The following is a 22,474-nucleotide window of genomic DNA, read 5'->3' as shown; positions in this document are numbered from 1 at the left end:
AGTGAAACTGAACAGTGCTCATTAACATGTCTGGGTTTTTGTGTCTGGCTTAGGACGTCCTTTCCTACGTCAAGAGTATAAAATATTTACCTGTGCTTTCTACTCGTACTTTTACATTTCATCTTTCCATTTAACTCGTACGTGCATCTAGAGTTCATGTTGGGGTAAGGAGAGATGTGGGGAGGCTAGCGTTTTCCCTGAGTTTAACTTGCTGTTTCAACACTATTTATTGACTAATTTGTCTGTATGGTTTAAAACTCTTTCTTGTGTAATACGTTTTCTTCCTTATTGGTGTTCATTTCTGGACTTTTTATATAGTTCCATTGATTTAATATACTTTAACATAATATAGGACAAATCCTCCTCTTCATATACTTTTAAAAATTTACCTCGCTGTCCTTTTTTTTTTCCCCTAAGATTTTATTTATTGATTTGAGTGAGAGAGGAAACACAAGCAGGGGGAGTGGGAGAGGGAGAAGCAGGCTTTGCGCTGAGCAGGGAGCCTGATGTGGGGCTCAATCCAGGACTCTGGGGGTCATGACGTGGGCCAAAGGCAGCTGCTTAATGACTGAGCCACCCCGGCACCCCTCTTTTTCTTTTTTTTAAATGGGCTATTCTTGTACGTTAATTCTTCTATATGAATTTTGGACCATTTCACCAAATACCCTCCAGTGTCCTGATTCATATATTTGTAGATTCAGGAAAATTGAGCTTTACAATATTGAGTCATATGGGAGGATTTTGATTCTATTCCTTCCATGAACAGTTTTTTGTCTTTTTTTTAAGATTTATTTATTTTAGAGAGAGCAAGCAAGCGAGTGGGGGTGGGGGGGGCAGAGAGTGAGAATCTTACAGCAAACTCCCAACTGAGCTTGGAGCTTGATCCCACGAGCCATGAGACCATGACCTGAGCCGAAACCAAAGTTTGGTACTCAACTGACTGAGCCACCCAGGTGCCCCTGAACAGTTTTGAAAAAGTGCTAGGGGCGCCTGGGTGGCTCAGTCGGTGAAGCGTCTGCCTTTGGCTCAAGTCATGATCCTGGGGTCCTGGGATCGAGCCCCACATCAGGCTCCCTGCTCAGCGGGGAGTCTGCTTCTCCCTCCACCCTCCCCCCTGCTCTTGATCTCCCTCTCTCTCTCATGCTCTTTCTCTCTTTCAAATAAATAAATAAAATCTTTAAAAAAAATGCTGTGCATACTAAGGATAAAAATCAAAACTTTTCCCCTTGCTCGCGGTACACTGGAGAAGGCAGGCAGACTGGATCATACAACTGTTAATATTTTGTACTGATCCCATATTCATCATACGAATAAAGGGTTGTGGGAATACTGGATCACTGCTGGAAGGTTGGGAGTGTCCTGGGTGAGGGAACAGGAATTGGCTGTCGAGGAGTGAGCGGGAGGCCCCGTGGTAGAGAGGCCGGGGCTGGGCGTGCTTGCAGAGGACAGGCAGAAGCAGAGGTGCTGAGAGTCTAACGCGTGGCCTGGGGTTTTCAGGTGCCAGGACACCTAGAATGTAAAGGGGTGAGAAAGAAGTGGTGAAGGGTTCAGGTCTAGGTTGGGACAGCCTACGTTGGAGGTGTTCGGTTCTGTGGGCAGCAGGAGGACTGGTAAGCAGCAGTGTGGTATGCTAGGATCAGTGTTGGCAAAGATCAGCACTCTGAGCATGGAGGAGGCATTGGAAGGGGTGGTGGCCGAGGCGGGATGGCCAAGTGAGCCAGTCATCAGGGATAGGACCCCAGCAGTGTAATAGGGCATCCATTGCTTTGTGTGATGGGCACACGTAGGGGAAGAAGAGCAATGGTGGCGGGGGTGCCGATGTTTGTTACAGTGTGTCTGTGCCTTGGTGCCGTTAGTTTCATTCCCTTAGCAGTGTATTCAAAGAGCAGAAGTTTCCTGGGGCATCTGGGTGGCTCAGTTGTTAAGTGGCTGCCCTCGGCTTAAGCCTCCGAGTCTGGGTTTTGGCTCAGGATCTTGGGATCGAACCGCACGTCTGCTTCCCTTCTCTCTCTCCCTCTGCCCCTCACCTGGCTCATGCTCTGTCTCTTTCTCTATCTAAAGTAAATAAATCTCTTTAAAAAAAAAAAGAGCAGAAGTTTTTTGATGAATTTCAGTTTATCAAGTCTTTTTTTTTCCCCCATAGCTTTTGCTTTTGGTATTAGTCATAGAGATATTCTTCTGTTGTTTTTTTTTCCAGAAATTTTATAGTTTTACGTTTAGATCTGTAAATCATTTTGGGTTTTTGTATGTGGTGTGAAGTGTAGGCTGAAGTTTGTTTTATTGCCTGTAGATGTTCAGTACTATTTGTCGGAAAGACGATCCCTTCTCCACTGAATAGACTTTGTACCTTTGTTGAAAATCAATTGGCCATATAAGTCTTGAAGTCAGGGTAGTATAAATCCTCCAATTTTGTTTTGTTTCAGAATTGTTTTGGCTCTTCTTTAAGTCCTTGCATTTCCATATGAGTTGTAGAATTAGTCCATCAGTTTCTACAAAAAGCCTACTGGGATTTTGATTGGAATGCATTTGATCTGTAGATCCATTTGGGAAGAATTGATATTGGGAAGAATTGCACAGTGTATCTCTCCATTTATTTAAGTTTTCTTTAATATCTCTCAGCAGTGTGGGGTGCATGGGTGGCACAGTTGGTTAAGCCTCCGACTCTTGGTTTCCTGTTAGGTTGTGATCTCAGGGTCCTGAGGTGGAGCCCAGTGGCGGGCTCCATGCTCAGTGCAGAATTTGCTTGTCCCCCTCCCTCCCCCTCTGCCCCTTACCCCACTCATGTGTCTGTGCTCTCTCTCTTAAATAAATAACTAAATAAATAAATAAATAAATAAATCTTATCTCTCTCAGCAGTGTTTGATAGGTTTAGTGTATTGTCTAACACATCTTCTGTCAAATTTATTTTTAATTATGTCATATTTTGGGGACTGAGCTGGGGAAAATATTTCATATTTTTTTACTCAGAAAATGACATGCATCTCCATTTTTGATTGTTTATTGTTAGCAAATAGAAATACAGTTGATTTTTTTTAAGATTTTATTTATTTATTTGTCAGAGATGGGGGTGGGGTGGGGTGGGGAGGGAAAACACAAGCAGAGGAAGTGGCAGGCAGAGGGAGAAGCAGGCTCCCCGCTGAGCAAGGAGCCCAATGTGGGACTCAAACCCAGGACCCTGGGATTATGACCTGGCTGAAGGCAGATGCTTAACCAACTGAGCCACTCAGTTGTCCCAATACAGTTGATTTTTTAATACTGACTTTTCATCCTGTGTTCTTACTAGTGACTTACTGATTCTAGTCCCAGTTTTAGATTCTGAAGGATTTTCTACATAAGCGATCATATTACTACCTGTGAATAAAAAGTTTTACTTCCTCCTTTTAAATTTGAATGCTTTTATTATTTTTTCTTGCCTTATTGCACTGGCTAGACCCTCTACTATAGTGAATAGAAGTGGTGAGAATAGACATCCTTACCTTGTTCCCTAATTTAAAGGGATAGCATTTAGTCTTTCACCATTAAGAATGATGCTTCTATAGGTTTCCCTTAGTTGCTCTTTATCAGGTTGGGGAAGTCCCTTTTATTCCTGTTTGCTGGTAATTATTATTACAAATGGATGTTGGATTATGACAAATGCTTTTTCTGCATTTATTGACACAATTATATGGTTTTTTTTTTTTCCTTTTTTTTTTGGTCTGTTAATGCGAATTACATTGGCTGTGTTTACAAATACTAAACGGACCTTATATTCATGGGATAAACCCCATTTGGTCATGATGTATTATTCTTTTTACATGTTGTTGTGTATGATTTGATAGAATATTATTAAGAATTTTTTCATTTGTGTCTACAAGAGAAATTGACCTGTGGTGTTCATTGTTTGTAATATCTTAATCTATTCTTGTTATCAGAGTAATGCTGGCCTCATAAAATCACTTGGGAAGTATTCCCTTGTTTTCAGTTTTTTTTGAAGAATTCATGCAGAGTTGGTGTTATTTCTTCCTTAAATGTTTGATAGAATTCCCCAGGAGAACCATCTAGGCCTAGAGCTTTCTCTGTGGGAAGGTTTTTAACTACAAGTTCAATTTCTTAATTAGATATTACGTTATTTAGGTTGTCTATTTCCTCTTGTGTGAGCTTTAGTAGTTTATGTGTTTTAAGGAACTTGTCTATTTTAAGTTTTTTATTAAGGTATAATTGACTTGTTTCTTTTTTTTTAATATTTTGTTTATTTATTTGTCAGAGAGAGAAAGAGCACAAGCAGGGGAGCAGCAGGCAGTGGGAGAGGGAGAAATAGGCTCCCCACTGAGCAAGGAGCCTGATGCGGGGCTCAATCCCAGGACCCTGAGATCATGACCTGAGCCAAAGGCAGACGCTTAACCAACTGAGCCACCCAGGCACCCCTGTTTGTTTGTTTGTTTGTTTAAGTTTATTTATTTAAGTAATCTCTACACCCAGCATGGGGCTTGAACTCACGACCCCGAGATCAAGAGTCTCACAGTCCCCTCACTGAGCCAGCCAGGTGACCCTGACTTGTCTATTTCTTTTAAAGTGTTTAGTTTACTTAAAAAAAAGAAAAGTTTGATTTACTGGCATAAAGTTATTCATAATGTATTTTTATTTTCTAATTTATTTCTAATTTCTAATATCTCTAGAATCTATAGTGATGTCACCTCTCATTCTTGATACTGGTAATTTGTATCTTTTTTTTTTCTGATCTGTCAGGATAGCAGTTATCAAATTTATTGATCTTCTCAAATAACTAGCCTTTGGTATCACTGATTTTTTTTCTGTTTTGTTTTCTATTTCTTTGATATATGTACTGATATTTATTATTTCTTTTTTTTTTTTTGCTTCATTTGAGTGTCTAGTTTCTTTTTTTTTTTAAGACTTTATTATTTGAGAGAGAGAGAGAGAGTGAGTGGGGGGAGGAGCAGAGGGAGAGGGACAAGCAGACTCTGTGCTGAGCACAGAGCCCGATGCAGGGCTTGATCCCATGAGCCTAAGATCGTGACCTGAGCCGAAATCAGGAGTCAGACACTTAACCAGCTGAGCTATCCATGCACACCTGAGTGTCTAGTTTCTTAAGGTGAAAGATCACATCATTCTTCTTTTCTAATATAGACATTTAGTGCTATAAATTTCCCACAAAATTTGGTATATTTTTTCATTTTCATTCACTTCAAATGCTTTCTAATTTTACTTTTGATTTGTTTTTTGCCTCATATATTATTTTGAAGCACATTAAGTAGTTTTTAAAATACTTGGGGATTTCTCAGATAGTTTTCTCTTATTGATTTTTAATTTAATTCCATTGTAGTCAGAGAACATACTTTGTATGACTTGAATTCTTTTAAATTTACTGAGATTTGTTTTACTGCCCAGCATATAGTCAGTCTTGATAAATATTCCATGTGCTTTTCAAAAGAATATATATTCTACTGTTAATGAAAAGATGGTTCTGTAAATTCTCCTTAGGTCAAGTTGGTTGACAGTATTGTTCAGGTCTTCTGTACCCTTACTGATTATCTGTCCAATTGTTTTGCCAATTCTAGAGAAATCTCTACTATAATTTGTGTTTGTCTACTTCTTGCGTTTTCATTAGTTTTGGCTTTGTGTATTTTGAAGTTCTGTTATTAGGCACATAAATGTTCAGGATCGTTATATCTCTGGGGTCTACTTTGTCTAATATGGACATAGTCACTCCAGCTTTCTTATAACTAGTGTCACCCTTGTCTTTTACCATCCTTTTTCTTTAACCTCTTTAATATTAACATATGCAGTCTTTCTTGTGGTTTCTTGAGTATACGATGCAAAGTTATAATAACTGTCTAAATGTCCTTGTCTACTAATCTTTCTGCATCATTTCTGGATTGGTTTGTATTGTTGATTCATCCTCATTGTGGGTTGTATTTTTTTTGCTTTTTTGCATGCCTGGTAATTTTTGATTAGATGCCAGACATTGTAATTTTACCTTGTTGGTGCTGCATGTTTTTTGTGTTCCTATTATTATTCTTTTTTTAAAAAGATTTTATTTATTTATTTGACAGAGAGAGAGAGAGTGCACGAGGGAGAGGGAGAAGCAGACTCCCCGCTGAGCAGGGAGCCCGATGCGGGACTCAATCCCAGAACCCTGGGATCATGACCTGAGCTGAAGGTGGATGCCCAACCCACTGAGCCACCCAGGCGCCTCCCTATTATTATTCTTGAACTTGGTGCTGGGATGTAGCTAAGTGATTTAGGAACAACTTGATCTTTTTGGGTTTTACTTTTAGCTTTGTTAGGTGAGACCAGAACAGCATTGAGTTTACAGCTAATTTTACCTTTTTACTGAGGCAAAACCGTTTTGAATGTTCTTCCCAATATTCTGTGAGTTGTAACGTTTGCCCCTCTGGCTGCTGGGAGCAGCCCCATTCTTGGCCTCTTATGAGTTCTGAGGATTGTGTCTGCTAACCTTTTGGGTAGTTCTTTCCCTGGCCTTTGGTAGTTTCTTCTTAAACATGGTGCTTGTATTAATTTTCCTCTGCTGCTGTAATAAATTACTGCAAACTTAGTGGCTTAAATGACATGTATTTATTATCCTAAAGTTCTTGAGGTCATAAGTCTGACATGGATCTTACCAGCCTAAAATCCAGGGGCGAGTAGGGCTCTGCTCTTTTCTGGGCTCTCTGGGGAGAATCGTCTTCCTGTTCTTTCAGGTTGTTGGCAGAATTTGGTTCATTGTGGCTGTAGGAACAAAGTCCCTGTTTGATCACTGGCTGTGAACTAAGGGACACATCTGACTTCTAGAGGCCACCCACATTATATGGTCCAGAGCCTCCTTCCTCTGTCTTTAAAGCCAGCCATGGTGGGTTGAGTCTTTCCCGCACTTGGAATTTCTCCTCCTCCTTCTTCCGTCTCATCTCCTTGACCCCACTGGGAAGGGTTCTCTGCATTTTAGGACTTATACAATTAGGCTGGTCTCACCCATATAATCCCCCCACCACAGGGGCTGCACCCTTAATCCTATCTGCTAAATCCCCGAGCTGTGGAAGGTAACATATCCACAAGTTCTGGGGGTGAGGACATAGTTATCTTTGGGGACATTATTCTGCCACCCAGCACTGACCAGCAAGTCAGCTGAGTGACCAAGAACCCTGTGCAGGTCTCTGGAGTTCTCTCTGGTACTAGAGTCTGCAAACTGGCAGGACCTGGGTCTCCCAAGATACTATTCCCAGTCTGTCTCAACTCAGGTGTATTGCTGAGTCCTCCTGATTTCTGGATGCACCCTCCAGCCTGTTGGCTGGAGTGATCACAGGGCTCCTGTCCTTCATTTCCTGATGTCCATCACCAAGATGGCTGAGAACTACTGCTCCTCTTTAGTTGTCTCGGTCAGGAGAGCAAATCGGTCTGTTACTCCCATCCGGGCTAGGGGCTGATATCTCATGCTTGTTTACTTGTTTTTTGTTCCTGTTTGTGTTGGGTGCACATGGCCTTTTGCAGTCTATGAAGAGCGTTCCAAACTTGCTGATTTTGAGTTGGTTTACCCCTTGTTTCTTCCTGGGTGGTGGAGATGGGCAGCTGTGGCTTTTCACAGGGCAAAGCCTCTGGTCCAGGGACAAGTGCTTGCCTTGTAGATTCAGGCCAGGTCTAGGGATTCAGGGTTTAGGTTCTATCTGACGATGTGCTGCCACCTTTAAGAAGTATCTTTGGGCTCTTTCTAGAACCTGCTGCCAGCATACCTCATACCCCACCTGACAGCTGCGACATTTTCAGCCTTTCATTCTTTTGGGGTTTGCGGTTTTTTGCCTTCTTGCTCTGCCACAAATAGAATGTGTGTTTCTCTTTCTTGTTTTCCTTGTTACTTTTAGATGCTTTCCACGAACAAAGGGGAAACACCTTGCTGATGCCAGCATCTTTAAGCCAGTCATTCCATCTGCTTGCTATCTGCCTGGGATTCCTGGAGATTTCTGGTTTGCTAATTTTATCTTGTTTTCTAGTGCTCTTGTGGATTTATTCTTTTAAAACTTGCATCTTTGGGACACCTGGCTGGCTCAGTCAGAAGAGCATGTGACTTTTTTTTTCTTTTTCTTTTTCTTTTTTTTTTTTTACGATTTTTATTTATTTATTTGACAGAGAGTGTGCACACAAGCCGGGAGGAGTTGCAGAGGGAGAGGGAGAAGCAGGCTCCCCACTGAGCAGGGAGCCCAGTGCGGGACTTGGTCCCAGAGCAGGCAGAGGGAGAGAGACACTGGGATCATGACCTGAGCCAAAGGCAGACGTGTAACCGGCTGAGCCACCCAGGCATCCTTGCATGCAGCTCTTGATCTTGGGGTTTTGAGCTTGAGCCCCATGCTGGGTGTAGAGAGATTAGTTTAAAAAAAAAAAAAAAAAACCTTAAAAAAATAAAATAAAAATTTGCGTCTTTTCTGTCATTTCATTGAGGCTGTGGTGGGATGGGTGCGTGCCTGGGGCCAGTCTGCCTTCCCGAACTAGACTTCTCACTTGTCATTCCGCCGCCACGCAGCCCATGATGTCTCACTTTGCTTCTTTCCTTCCTGCGTGTCCATAGCCAGATGAGTGTCACCTTGCTTGGTTAGGGGCAGGTCATGGCAGCTAGCCTTCATCATCTCTGTCCTTTTATGTCTGAGAGGTAGTCAGGGGAGGGCCCAGGGTGGAAGTGCTCGATGAAGGGGTGGTGGAGATGCCAGCAAACAGAAGACATCCCGTTAGAAAGCTGTTAGCTACCATGCTGAAGGCCTGTGTCCCCTCTGACCTTAAGGACCTTAGGGAGGATGACATAGGTCTGAACTTGGGGCAAGGGGCAGAGGCACTTGCATATTGATGGACTTTATTCTTTGGGTCCATCTGTTGCAAGGGCTTCTTCAAAGTGTGCAGTGTTTGAAAGCTGCACCTCTTTTTTTTTTTTTTTAAGATTTATTTATTTGAGGGCGGGGGAGAGAGAGAATCTCAGGAAGACTCCCCACTGAGCGTGGAGGCTCATGGGAAGCTTGATATCACGACCCTGAGACCATGACCCAAGCTGAAACCAAGCATTGGTCACTCAACCGACTGAGCCCCTCAGGCTCCCCAAAAGCTGCACCTCTCAAATGCCATGGGCTGTTTGGATAGTTGGTTTCTGGTGGCAGGGAACTTGCTAGACGCCCATGCTGCCCATCCAGTCTCCATGAGCCCTGAGGAGGCTCCTTCTGACTGTGCTAGAATTCTCAGGCACGGGAAGCTGGAGCCCGCGGCGATCAAAGCCCTGGTTCTCGGCCCTCGGCGTGGGTTTCCCTGGCCTCACAGACTGTTGGTGAGGTCAGCCTTACGTATGCCCTCTCTTTGCCTAGTGAAGGAAGATGCCGTAGGTGGAGGCAGTGACCACACTTGCCCAGGTCACTGTGTGGGCTGACATCACCCTGGTGGGGCTGCCAGGTGGGGCAGAGGAGAGCTGGCGGCTGTTGAGGGAAGCTGCCTTCTGTCCTCCGTGATCGGCCCTGCCACGGTGTGGCCGATAGCTCCTCCAGGAAAAGGCACTGAAGCCATGGGGTTTTTTGATCAGTTTTAATTTTAAAATTTTTAGAGAGAGTGCATGTGAGTGGGGGAAGGTGGGGGGACAGGGGGCAGAGGGAGAGAGAGTCTCAAGCAGACTCCCTGTGGAGCGGAGACCTGACATGGGACTCGATCCCAGGACCCCGAGATCGTGACCTGAGCCGAAATCAACAGTTGGGGGCTTAGCGGACTGAGCCCCCCAGGCGCCCCTGAAGTCATGTTTTATACAAACACAGCGACAGCCTGTAAATGGAGGAGGTGTGTGATTTCACTGTCGTGCTTTGCTTGCTGCAGATTTGAGAAGAAGTTATCCCATGTTCACACTGGGTGAGGCACAACCGAGATGACAGAGTCCTACGTGAAGAGTGAGTGTGTGGGCTGGTAGGGCCCTGAGGGCGGGATGCGGGAGGGTGGAGTGCCTCCTAGCTTTTGGGTTTGGGACCAGAGGAGCACCTGGCATTGAGTGAATGGGGCTTGAAGGAAGGACTGTTGCGTGAGCATACATCCTCTGTGTTCAGTAAAAAAAAACAAAAAAGAAAAGATAAAAAATAGTTGTCTCTGTAGCGAATGAATCACAGGGGGATGAGATTTGGCCGCTGGCCATGTGCGGTGTGGAGAATGGTGTTTGCTGGGTACAGGGGGTTTTGTGCTATGTGGAGAGGGGTCCCTGTGCCTTTGCCCCTTTCTACACAAGACCTGGGTCCAGCAGCCACTCTGGCTGTCCACTCTGTCCCTGCAGCTGGGGCCAGCAGTTTGCTGCCCCACAGAGCTCTAGCCCCAGGAGTGAGGACTGTAAGTGCTTATTTGCAGGTACCCTGCCCTGAGCTCCGGGGACACTGAGGATGGCAGGGTCCTGTCCAGGGGGCACTGAGCAGGAGAGGTCTGGCTCTGAGTGTAGGGCATTGACCAGCAGGGATGGGATGATGAGGAGTCATCTTTGGGAGCAGTTAGTGGGACTGGGGTGCTCCCCAGCACGGGGCAGTTGGCCACCTAGCCCTGAGCTTGTAACACCTCCCTTTTGTAGCAGCCACGGTCCAGTGGGGGCAGGAGATGGGAAGCCAACGCAGCCAGGGGCATAAGGTCAGGGTCGAGTTAGGCAGAGTGCCCGCAGAGCAGGTGGCAGGTGGGTCCCAAACAGAGACCCTGGTGAGCAGGGTGGACAGAGGTGGCATGGGTGCAAGAGCACCTCAGGTGTGTATGGCTGAGGTGGGCAAGGCGGCCAGGCAGCGGGGGTCAGGCACGGTTGTGGAGGTGACGGAACCTGCAGGAGCGCGAGGGGGCAGGCGTCCTCCAGCTCAGAGGCCGAGGCGGTGGCTGGTAGGGTTGGCTGGGCCCGAGCACGCACGCTGGGCTTTGTCGTTGCAGAGCTGTCCACCATCCTGCTGGATGCCGTCACCGACAAGGACCCTGTGGTGCGGGAGCAGGTGTGCAGCGCCCTGTGCGCCCTGGGAGAGGCACAGCCGGAGGAGGCGCTCGGCGCCTGTGAGGAGTACCTGCGGCAGCACGAGAAGGTACTCCCTGCCCAGGGCTGCAGAGCCGGGTTCCTGTGGGCAGAAAGCCACACCGGCAAGTCCCAGTTCCCTTGAGAGGGGGCATTTCCAGGACAGACGAGCCGCCTTGTCTGGTGGCCAGCGGCTCGGTCCACATGGGGGCGTTGGGTGGGGGCGATACGGTGTCCAGCTGTCACACACGGAGGCTGTGTTGCCATCCCCATTCACTCGCTGGCCAGACACCAGACGGCTCTCCCTGCCGGGGTCTGTGCTGTCCCCCGGGGAGAGAAGGCCCCTTGTCATCAGCTACGGGAAGAGGAGCAGGTGGGCGAGCGCTCGGAGGTAGGGGTGGAAGGGGTGGCTGCTTGAGGAGGTGGGGCCTTTCCCTCACTGCCCTCCTGCTGACTTGCAGGGGCGCCACAGACTGCTGGGGGCCCCGTCCGTGCCGCCGGAGAGCCTCTGAGCCAGCGCTGTCCTGCTGGGCTCGCTGCTGTCCCCTGCATCTTGGCTCTGCTGGCTCCTGTCCTCTGGAATCATTGTGTGCCATCTCTGGTTTTTCTCAGAGTGTGCTTTGGGCCCTTCCTGGAAGGGAAGGAGACTTTTGTAGCCTTGAAAGATCATTTTTCTCTTTGTTTGATTTGACACCTGATATGGAAAAAGGGATCTGTGTACAGCAGGAGTTCACTCTGTCTCGTGTATCAGCTGCCATCTCCTGGGGAAATAGCTCAGCCCCACCAAGTGGCCCCTGAGCTGACTGTACCGCAGCTTTGTGATGCCCCGTGGTGAGGGCCTCTCCTTCCTCCCTTTGGCTCTCTTCCCTGTTCCTGGGCTTTGGTGTTTGTGTAGGAAGCTAGGACTGCCCGAGGGCACTGGGATTAGGGATGCACCATTCATGGCAAGAGAACACACCCCACGCTTGGGCACTGTGTGCGTCCACCGTGGCTCTTCCGTGGCTTCATGGAGCTTCGCACTGCTTCTGTGCTGGGTGCCAGGGCCCTTCTCTGTGTGGCAGAAAGGCTCCATCGCCGGGATGCGCTGAATCAGTGTCTGACTGTGACAGCAGACTGGGGCCGCCCTGGCCACTTGAGGAACTGGCCAAGGAGTGCTTACTGAAGGCGGCTACAAGAGCCTTTGTTAGTTTTAGCGGTTTGTTGCAAAATTTAAGTGTGCTTTGTGCTTTCATTTTCTAACTCATTTATGATTTTACCCCTCCTCTAGCCTTTTTGGTTTCTTTAACCAACTTAAAGATCTTCCTTCACGTTTGCATATTTGCGGTAAAGGTATATTAAGTGGGAAGCTGTCCTACTGGACGTGTGTGCTCCTCTCTAGGCACCTCCCGTTCCCTGGGGCCGCTCACGTCCAGGTTCCACCACTTGCTTGTGCTTCATCAGAGCCTTGCTTTGTGGGGCTGTGCCTTGCACGGTGTGCACGCTTCCCAGCCCATCGACTCTCTCCAGAGGGAGTGCGGGCAGGGCGTGCACAGGGGCACACAGGCTCCTTCACAGGGGTGCTCAGGCCAGAGGCTTGGGAAGCGACTAAGGAAACTGAGGCAGGAATAGCCGTCCAGGTCTGTCGAGGTTCAAGCAAGAGCAGACCTGTACTCGTCCCAGTTCTGGAGGCTGGGAGTCCAGGGTCACCGTGCTGGCAGCTTCTGTGTGTGACAGGGACCCACTTCTTGGTGTGTAGACCACCTTCTCGTTGCTGGGTGCTCACATGGCAGAGGGGAGGAGGGAGCTTTCTGGGGTCTCTTTAGAAGGCACTGATCCCACCCATGGGGCTCCACCCTCGTGACCTACTCACCTCCTGAAGACCCCGCCTCCCACTACAATCACTTTGGGGGTTAGGTTTTCCCATAGGAATTTCAGGGGCTTGGATGTGAGGGCGATCCGGCTGCGACATCTGTCACCCCATTGATCACCAGGGTTGATTCGGCTGAGCTGGCTGGCTAGGCGAGTGTCCCCTTCCTCCCTTACCGCTCCATGCGCGTCCCTCCCGGAGCTGTGCGCTCGGTCGTAGAGGACGACCTTCCCCGGTAGAGGAGGACCGTTCTTTGGTCAAGGGTCTACGAGTAGCTGCGCTCCCTGCTAGACCCTCCAGGCGAGCTCTCCAGGAATTTCAGGGCCTGCAGTCTGTAGCAGTAGTGAAGCCAAACTTTCCAGTAGTGATTGAAGTTTTTCTTCTCTTTGTTCTTTCTGCTTTTTTGGGCTGGTTTCAACTTCATGCGCTCCTGTCTGGTTCTCTCTAGAATCTCATCCTAATATAAGGGACATTTAACTGGCCACTCGTCAGCATGCTCCAAGTCTCCACACGGAGGCTGCGTGGGGTCTGCAGCAGGCAAGCCCGTGTGTGGGTGTGGGTCCTGTCTCACCAGGGCCACTCGGCTGGAACCACGTGGACCCACTCCCCCCATTAGAAGTGGAGTGGTTCCTTCGGTCCTGTAAGGGACTTCAGAGCGCGACATGAAAACACGAAGTAACGCCAGACACCCGCAGCCGCAGCGGAGGGTTTCCTCTGCTACTGAGTCACGCCGCTGGCTCACAGTCGAGTCTCCGCAAGTGAGCGGCGTTGGCGTACTCAGGTCAGGGCCTTAGGTGGGTGTGGTGGTCACCACACGCACTGGGACTACCCGTGCCAGGGTCCGGCCTACACATGGCCTGGGCATCCAGGTTGTCTCTTCAGCAGACTTGGTCAGTCCTGGGGGGAAGGGCAGAGTGATGGGTTCACCGACAGCCCACCACTCATCAGACAGCTGAGCTGGAAATCTCACACGCACCCGCTCTGGGCCTGGATCGGCAGCAAGCGAGCCCAGAGCACTGTCCCTTGTCTGTCCCAGTTCAGTTCCTGCTGTGCTCAGATGACAAAGAGGCTGTGGTTTTACCGCTGTGCGTGTGGAGCCTGCTGAGGCCCGGTGGGAAGCCATCACCTCTCACTCTCATGCAAGTGGTGTCCTGCCCGTTGAACTTGTAAGAGCAGTGGAAAATGGGGGGACCAAACCACGTTTTCTCTAAAAATAAGCAGTTGTCGTAGTCCCTATCAAAATACCAATGATGTTTTTGTGCAGAAATAGGAAAAGCCATCCTAAAATTCATACGGAATCTCAAGGGACCCAGGATAGCCCAACAGTGTTAAAAACGAGCAAAGCTGGGGACTCCCACTTCTTGACTCCAAAACCTACTGCAGAGGGGCGCCCGGGTGGCACAGCGGTTGGGCGTCTGCCTTCGGCTCAGGGCGTGATCCCGGCGTTCCGGGATCGAGCCCCACATCTGGCTCCTCTGCTAGGAGCCTGCTTCTTCCTCTCCCACTCCCCCTGCTTGTGTTCCCTCTCTCGCGGGCTGTCTCTATCTCTGTCAAATAAATAAATAAAATCTTAAAAAAAAAAAAAAACCTACTGCAGAGCCGCTGGAGTCATCAGGGTGGTGGGGACCCGCGTAGAGACAGACGTGTAGACGAGTGGAGTAGGATCGAGAGCCCAGGTCGAAGGAATTTTGACAAATTTATTACCGAGACAACAAAACTGAAAACTGGAGCTTTCCCCCAGAAAACTAGGGCAGGTCATGTGATCTTTTCATATATCTAGAGATGTTTATGATGTGTTGGCTTTTTTCAGGAGCAAAGATCATGTCCGTTTGTGGGCCCGGCTGCTTGTGGCCGCCCTGGGAGGGAGTGTGTGCCCCAGCCTGAGCCGTAGCGCCGTCGGCTTTGCGCCCCTGCTTCTCTAGGTTCCTCCAGATCGAGTCGTCTCTCTTTCTTCCCACTTTGTCTCTGGTCACGCGAGCTCAGTCCTGTCCCAGCGCAGGCCGGTACCACCTGCTGCGCAGTGCCCCCTCCACCTGGATGCTCCATTCCTGGAGGTGGGGGTCCTTGGGAAAGGCCAGTCTGGTCTTCCCCTGACCTCTGCAAGTTTCTTGCCCTCTCCTCCAGGCTCTGTGAGTGCCTTGGGGCTCCTGGCGGATGGAGCCTTCCGTGTGGCTGGACTCAGCTCTGCAGCTCTGTCATTGCAGTGGGGTGTCTGGACTTCCTTGCCCAACGCCTCCCAGCCCCCGCTTGCAGCTTCCCCATCACCACATGTCCTCAGTTAGGACAAGGGTGAGTGCCCGGTGGGGTCGCAGCTGCGAGGTGCAGACGAGGACTGTGTCTGGGCCAGTGCAGAGCTCACCCGGAGCAGGGGAAAAAGCCTCAGGTGGTGGCTGAGTGGGGCGCAGGGGCCGGGCAGTGCCGTCATCTTCCATTTTAGTCTCAGGACCCTTGGGCATATTTGTTGGCTTGGGGAGGGGTGTGACAGACGAGTCCCCCTGGGGATGGGAGGGAGGGAGGGCCCACGAAGTGGCCTTCTCTGACGGGCACTCACTGGGAGCCTGATACATGCTTGGTGGCAGAGAGCTCTGTTGTGATAGGAGCTCTCGGGGCAGCGCAGCTTCTGGCCTGGAGACCCTGGCCACAGCAGGGAGGGCTACTGTCTGCTGCTCGTGGGTCTTGCGCAGAACACTCTAGGCGCTGCTGACTATCCTGTGCTCACGGCCACTTCTCACGGTCCTTTCTGTGCGAGGCACTAAGGTTCTGGGCCCAGGAGGAATGGTCAGGCATGCTCCTTTCTTCCCTTGTTGGGGCCGTGGATGATGATGTTTGGAGTAGGTCTCTAGAGAAAGCAGGAGGCGTCAGCAGAGCGCCTGGGTGCTGGGCTCACCTTCCAGGACCTTCCTCAATGGTTTCTCTGCTCAGTTGGCACATCCTTACCGGACAATGATCCTGAGGGCCATGGAGACGGTTGTGAGCGGTCACATCAGTGAGCTGGACAAGGACATGGCCAGGGCCATCATCCTCCTGGCCTCCAGCGAGATGACCAGGGCCAAGGTATGGGCACACCTGCGTGGCTTGGGGGAGGGAAGCCTCTTTACTAGAACTTTCTACCCAAGCTCATTAAGAATGTGGTCACCCATAACTTTAGGGGTGGAAATTGAAGCAGAGAGCAAAATTCCTGAACTCTCAGGGCAAATGTGAGGGCGCCAGTGCCTCATCTCGGTGTTGGGGGATGGTGCTGGGCTCTGCACGGGTTCTGGCTCCCAGTGGCAGCACTCTGCTCTCCCTGCAGGTGGCGGTGGCAGGTGCTTGGCAGCTGCTCCCGGGCAGGGGAAGGCCTGGGGAGAGCCTGAAAACAGGGCAGAAGGTCTCACTGTTGCCTCTTGGGCAGTTGGAGGGTGAGGCCCTGTCTCCTCTGTTCAGGGCGTCAGTGCCGATTTCGGGGCGGGGGGACAGGAATTGGTTTGCGACTGGCAGCAGGCCGCCAGCAGTGTCCTGGTGGCTGTTGGGAAGCGGTTCATCGGCAAGGTGATGGAGGAGCTGCTGAGCAAGTTCCAGCCTGGGGCCCTGCCACACTACTTTGTTGTGCAGACCCTCGCCAACCTCGCAGCTTCCAATGGTAGGTACTGCTTGGCCCGCCTCCACCTGCATTTCGGAGCAAGTCGGGAGGGCCTCTCCACCATGTGTCCCAGGCACCTACTGCCTTTCCCTGGGACACGGGGCGCGTGGAGCCCAGGCCAGGTGAGGCAGGTGGTGGCGGGGCCTCCCTCACATGCCCCCGTTTTGCAGTGTTTGGGATGGTGCCCTTCCTGACGTCCGTCCTGAGCACCATGCTGCCCATGCTAGGTATGGCCAAGCACGACACAATGAGGGCGGCGTTCTGCTGTGGTAAGATGGGGTCTCTGAGGGCGGGTGAGGTCTCTGGGGAGGGGGCTGGGAGCTGTCTGCCCACCCCTGGGCCTCTGTGGAGGGTCATGAGTCCTTGGGCTACAGGAGGGGGCCAGGCACTCACAGGTGACTGCAGAGGTGTGGGCAGGGACTCGGCCTCTGCCTCTGGCTGCCCGTGTCTGCTTCTGGCTGCTGGTAGGGACCCCCTCTACCCTACAGTGCGGTTCCCTGAGGCCTGGACACTTGTGGCGGTGCAGGAAGAGACCTCCCCAGAGCCGCAGAGACTTCCCATTTTTCTCCCCGCTCAGTGCTGGGCGTCTCGTAAAGGGGTTATCACTATCCTTCCTCCTGTGTCTGCTGCCCTCTGTGTGCCTGGGCAAGGGATGGCACCATGGCAGGCCCTTGGTGGAAAGGGAGGCATTCCCGTTGGGAGGGGAGCAGAGGCTCCTGAAACACGGGGTGTAACAGGGGGCTGGGCCTTCCTTAGCAGCCAGTGCACTGCCCTTATCTTTCGGCTTCCTCAGGAATGCTGCCAGCTCTGGTACTGAGGGGAGGGAGGGGAGTACTGGGTCGGCCAAGACCCTCAGAACAGGACTCTGGTTAGGAGGGTCCCAGACATGGGAGGGGTTGGTGACGGATAGGATCAGGGGCCACCCGGAGCTCAGCTGAGGGGTTGCTGGATCTTTGCCAACTGGCCTTGTCCTGCTGTTTCTCCTTGGTGCACTGGAGGCAGGCGGGAGCTTGGGAAAGCTGCCAGCTTGTGCACATCTGGGGGCTTTCGAAGCAAGGGACTAGAGCTTTGGGCCCTAGCCCACCCTGCTCACAGTGGCTTTGGGTCTGGGGGCCCCTGGGAGGGGCTCCAGCTTCTGCCACCCTCCTTACGGCCCCTTATCACCATCTCACTTGTCCCTGCCATGGCCTCCTTCCTGTCTTCTCGTGCGCTCTTCCTGCTGTGGGTGATGGCAGGCTTCCTGGGTTGTATATAAAAACCCTCCTTGACATAGTTTTGGCAAAAAAGACAATTTGTGACAGGATCCCAGGACAGCTGAGCTGGGATTTCCCACTGAGCAGAAATGTGGAGCAGGATACAGAAGGGACAGGCTGTGTGGGGTGTGGGGGTGTGAGCCCCTGGTATATACTTAGAGGTGCTGAAAACAAGGCAGGGGCGTTGGGGGCCACCTAGGACTTGGCGCATCCAGGCTGGAGGGAGAGTGAGAAGACCCCCGGGGCACAGTCACTGTCCACCCCACGCAGCACTCTGCAGCCGCGGAGGACCGGGGCAGGAGGCCGACCTGCAGTGCTGAAGAACTGATTCCTTCCCCTTGGCGGTTTTTACTACGTCTGTGTCTTCTCTCGTGTGTGAAGCAAGTGGGTTTCACCAGCAGACGCTCGGCGGCAGGATGTCCCTATAGCAGGGTGTGCGCTCCTCACCACAGATAGCGCATTCCTACCTGCGATTGGAAGAGAGAGTGGCCCTTCCCTCTGGCATGGTGTGCCGTGAGCGGGCTGAGGCTGCCTGTCCTTGCGGGCGGGCCTCTGTCCACTGAGGACAATGGCCCTGGGCCAAGCACAGCACTTTGTGCACACTCGAAGGTCCTCACTGGTTCAGTTCCTAGGATGCTTCAGCCAGGTGGGGGAACAGCGGGGATGCCCAGAGGTGGAGTTGGCGTCCACCAGACAGCCGGGTACACGGCGGGCCTGCCCGTCCTGGCAGCACCGACGGCAGCCCCCGATTACTGCCCACGAGGAAAAGTCTCTGAGAGGAGCAGAACCCTGAGACTTGGGGGAGGCAGACTTTCTGGGGAGAAGAAGGTGGGCAAGAAAGAAAAGGCGTCATTAATCCTTGTGGGAGGTGAGAGGGGAAAGCAGATGATGTTGCCACAAGGCAGCTACTTCCCAGAGAGCACAGCTGAGCTTTTCAGGGTTACAAACACGATGACAGATGGCGACCAGAAATGGAAGAGAAGGTCGAGGAAATCCCCCAGAAAACAGAGCAAAGATACAAACATATGGAAAATAAAGAAGGAAGGATTGGCATGAAGTCGCACTCAAATAGCAGACACCGTTGAAAGAATGAATGGAGCAAGTGGGTGGAAGAGCCGTGAAGTCCCCAACTGCCCCAGAGCTGGGGGTTCCAGGCAGAAGGGTCCTCCGAGCACCCACACCGAGACGCTTTTGTGGGACGGCCTTCTCCGCAGCTCAGAGGAGGGCGCCGTGAACTGATGGATTTGCGCCTGCCCAGACGCTATGTGAGTGGGTGGGTGAATGCCAGGGTCCCCAGGGGCGTGGCCCCATCTGTGGCCAAGGGAGGCCCAGGATGCTGTCAGGAGATGTGGAGGTGGCATTAGTGACCCCTGCCTGGGGAACCAAGCTGGCATGGCATGAGCTGGCTGCCCTGGCCTTGGGGGGGAGGCAGCGTGCAATGCTACAGACACATTATGAGCAAGAGAAAGATTAACCCCAGCACTTGCTTCTGAAGGAAAGGAAATGGAGCTTGGGGAGGGTATACGAGAATGGCTCTTTGACCTTCTGCGTGTGTGTATAACTGAGTAACAGTTATAACCTAGTAACAAATTGGGGAGGTCGATTTCTGCTTCCAGCAATATAGTGGTCTGTTACCCTGAAAAACCTCACTACAGAATGTCAAGAAACACTGGTCAGTTTGACCACCATCCTGATCTTGGAGCTCAGAGAGGCGAGGGCATCGGGTGGACAGGGAGGATGAGAGCGGGGGGTCTGGCCCCACTCCACGTGGCAGTAGCCACATGGCACATGGGGGCGTCTGTCTGGGCTGGATCCTCTAGGAGCCCATGATGAGACAGAAGGGCTCCAGGACGTGGTTTTCTTCTGAAATTTCTTTATTTTTATCTTTTACTTTTTAAAAGGTTTTATTTATTTGAGAGTGAGAGCATGCACAAGCAGGGGGAGCAGCAGAGGGAGAGGGAGAAACAGACTTCCCGCTGAGCAGGGAGCCCGCTGCAGGACTCAATCCCAGGACCCCGAGATCATGACCTGAGCTGAAGGCAGACGCTTAACTGACTAAGCCACCGGATGTCCCTCTTCCGAAATTTCTTTAAATTCTCTCTCTTGGGAACTCATAACTGCGATTGCCCTCATGTAAACCTAGGGGTCAGGCTTATTCTTTCTGTTGGACTGGGGAGCCCATGTTGAGAGCTTAGCCATGTAAGTGGGCCACGTGAGAGCTGGGCTGGATGGGGGCAAGTGGGACTAGCGGGTGAAGTGGCAGATGCCTGGGGGTTGCCTCCGAGGGGGTCTCACAGGCTGGTGCAGTCCCCTCCCCACGAGGCCTTGGGAGTCACTGGCTCTCCTGGCCATTCCCCGGCTCCTCCACTACCCAGCGTTTAGCGGGGCTGCACAACAGGGCCCTAGCTCGGCCTCTCCCTTGACCCAGGGTCCACACTTGCTGACCACTCGTAGATCTCCGTCTCTGCCTGGACTTGTCCGTCAGGATGTCCGCAAACGCAGTCACCTTCAGAGACGCAGCACGCCGTCTCAGGCCTGCGCCACCCCAGCCTGGGCCCTGCCACCCTGGCAAAGTGAGCGGCATTTGTGTCCATCTGTGAGGGGTGAAGTGGGCACAGCACCTCCCCTTCTCGCCTTACAGCTGGCTGGTGTGGGCTGGGCGCTGTGAACTGGGGTGGTTGGTGCCTGTGCTGGTTTCCCGGGGCTGCTGTAACACAGTGCCACAGAAAGTGCCACTGGGGCACTTCCGACAAGAGAAATATGGGGCGCCGGGCTGGCTTCGTCGGTAGAGCGTGCGACTCTTGGTCTCGGGGTTGTGAGTTCGAGCCCCACGTTGGGTGTAGGGATTACTTAAAAATAAAATCTTAAAAGGAAAAAAGATAAAAGTATTCTCTCTCGGTTCTAGAGGCCAGAAGTCCGAGATCAAGCTGTCACCAGGGTTGATTTCTTCTTGGGGGTTCAGAGGGAGGCTTTGCTCCCTGTCCTTCCCCCCTGTCCAGTCCATGCCCTGCTGCCACACTGCCGTTCCCTCTCTGTGTCTGTGTGCTCTCTTCTAGGGACACGTAGGATTTAGGGCCCACCGCATCCCACCATAATCACATCTTAAATAGTTATATCTGCAAAGATCCTCTTTCCAAAAAGGTCACCTGAGGTTCCAGGAAGGACATGGGCGTGGGGGATGCTGTTCACCCCAGTGTAGTCATGGAGTCGTACACTTGGCCACTGTGCTCGGGAAAGTGTCTTGCAGGTGGCTGGGGGTGCTGGGAGGGGCAGTGATGCAGAGGCAGTGTTCTCAGCGGGAACCAGTGACCTCAACACTCACCCCTGTGACAGCTCTGCAGTACTTCAGCGAGAGCACTCTGGAGTATCTGGCCAACCTGGACCAAGCCCCAGACCCCACGGTCAGGAAGGACACCTTCGCCACTGACATCTTCAGCGCCTACGACCTCCTCTTTAACCACTGGCTGCAGAGCCGGGAAGCCAAGGTACCGCTTCTTCGGTGTGTTGGGAGCTGTGGCCTCCCCTTGCTGGCCGCTCACTCCCACCCCCACGGGGTCCTGGTCTGCTCCCAAGGCCTGAGCCTCTCCCCCTGAGCTGTAGGTTTGGGGAACGGGGTGGAGCTGACTGTCCACACAGGCTTCCCGTCCCGTCCATGTCCGCCTCCTGGCTCGGGGGGTGGGTGTTTCATCGGGGAGTGGAGGTGCCTGTGCAGGGTCCCTAGAGGATATGGCTTGTTTTCTGCCCTCCTCCCCCACTCTGCCTGGAGGTTCCTGCATTGTCTGGCGGGGGACGGGTGTGTTTTCCATACCCTGGCCTTGGTCACTCTGACCTCTCTGGCTTTGGACCCCTTTTGGCCCCCTGGTTATGTGGTAATGTGGGTTTCCTCACTTCTGGCCCTGGGTTCTTGGTGAATGGGCCTTTGCCTCTCCACTCGGGTCAGTGGTTTGGGCCTGAGCACCATAGCGCTCTTCCTTTCAGCTCCGGCTCGCTGTGGTGGAGGCTCTGGGGCCTATGAGCCACCTGCTGCCTAGCGAAAAGCTGGAGGAGCAGCTCCCCAAACTCCTGCCCGGAGTCCTGGCCCTCTACAAGAAGCACGCGGAGACCTTCCACGTGTCCAAGGTGCGCACCTGCACGCTGTGGCCTGTGCAGAGCTCTGTCCACTGACTAGTCCCCACCTGGCTCAGACGGGAGGGTGTAGGCACCTGGGAAGGGTCACTCAAAGAGTGCTGTTAGAGTCAGTGGTGAATGGGGCCCAGTCATATTCCTCCTCGCTGCCCTGCCCAAGGGTCCTTCACCTCGGCCTTCACCTTGTCTGTGGCCCCTATCCTGAGACTTGCCCTCCTCTCTTCATTCTTGGTGTGGAGGTAGGGCTCCCTTATTTGAGCCCTGAGGTGGGGTCTTCGTGGCCAGGAGGTGGGGCTGGGGGCTTGAAGTAGGACCTATGGCCCCTCTCCTCCCTCTCTTGAGCAGAGCCTGGGCCAGATCCTTGAGGCGGCAGTGAGCGTAGGCAGCCGCACACTGGAGCCCCAGCTGGACTCACTCCTGGCCGCTCTGCATGCTCAGGTAGGATGCGCAGGGGACAGGAATGGGGGAACACCTGTGGTGGGGCAGGCTGGGGCTCCGCGGCTAGGGTCCAGGGGGGCACGCCGGGGGTGGGGTGCTGGGGACAGGGCTGGTATGACGGGGCAGGTCCTGGTGCTGCCCGTCGTCAGGTCTCGGATGCAGATGCCTGCTGAAGCTTGCAGGGAGCAAGAGCGGGGTGGGCTGTCCAGCCTAGCAGTGCG

The 22,474-nt window shown here is 52.0% G+C and overlaps 1 protein-coding gene across 6 annotated transcripts in view; it reads left to right on the top strand.

Moving 5' to 3' along the window:
- Positions 1-22,474, top strand: part of MROH1 (maestro heat like repeat family member 1) — a 68,930-nt gene that overhangs the window by 3,288 nt on the left and 43,168 nt on the right. For all 6 annotated transcript variants that reach the window (XM_087864489.1, XM_087864488.1, XM_087864487.1 and 3 more), the window contains exons 2-9: positions 9,826-9,896; positions 10,897-11,042; positions 15,741-15,872; positions 16,275-16,437; positions 16,608-16,706; positions 21,024-21,175; positions 21,669-21,809; positions 22,161-22,253. In XM_087864489.1, the coding sequence (XP_087720615.1) occupies positions 9,875-9,896; positions 10,897-11,042; positions 15,741-15,872; positions 16,275-16,437; positions 16,608-16,706; positions 21,024-21,175; positions 21,669-21,809; positions 22,161-22,253 (948 nt within the window). In that variant the 5' untranslated portion in view covers positions 9,826-9,874. The remainder of the gene's footprint in view (positions 1-9,825; positions 9,897-10,896; positions 11,043-15,740; positions 15,873-16,274; positions 16,438-16,607; positions 16,707-21,023; positions 21,176-21,668; positions 21,810-22,160; positions 22,254-22,474) is intronic.

The sequence above is a fragment of the Ursus americanus genome, chromosome 9 (assembly GCF_024610735.1).
Source record: "Ursus americanus isolate L20-20 chromosome 9, mUrsAme1.1.p, whole genome shotgun sequence".
Taxonomy (NCBI): domain Eukaryota; kingdom Metazoa; phylum Chordata; class Mammalia; order Carnivora; family Ursidae; genus Ursus; species Ursus americanus.
This window is presented reverse-complemented; position numbering and strand designations above follow the sequence as displayed.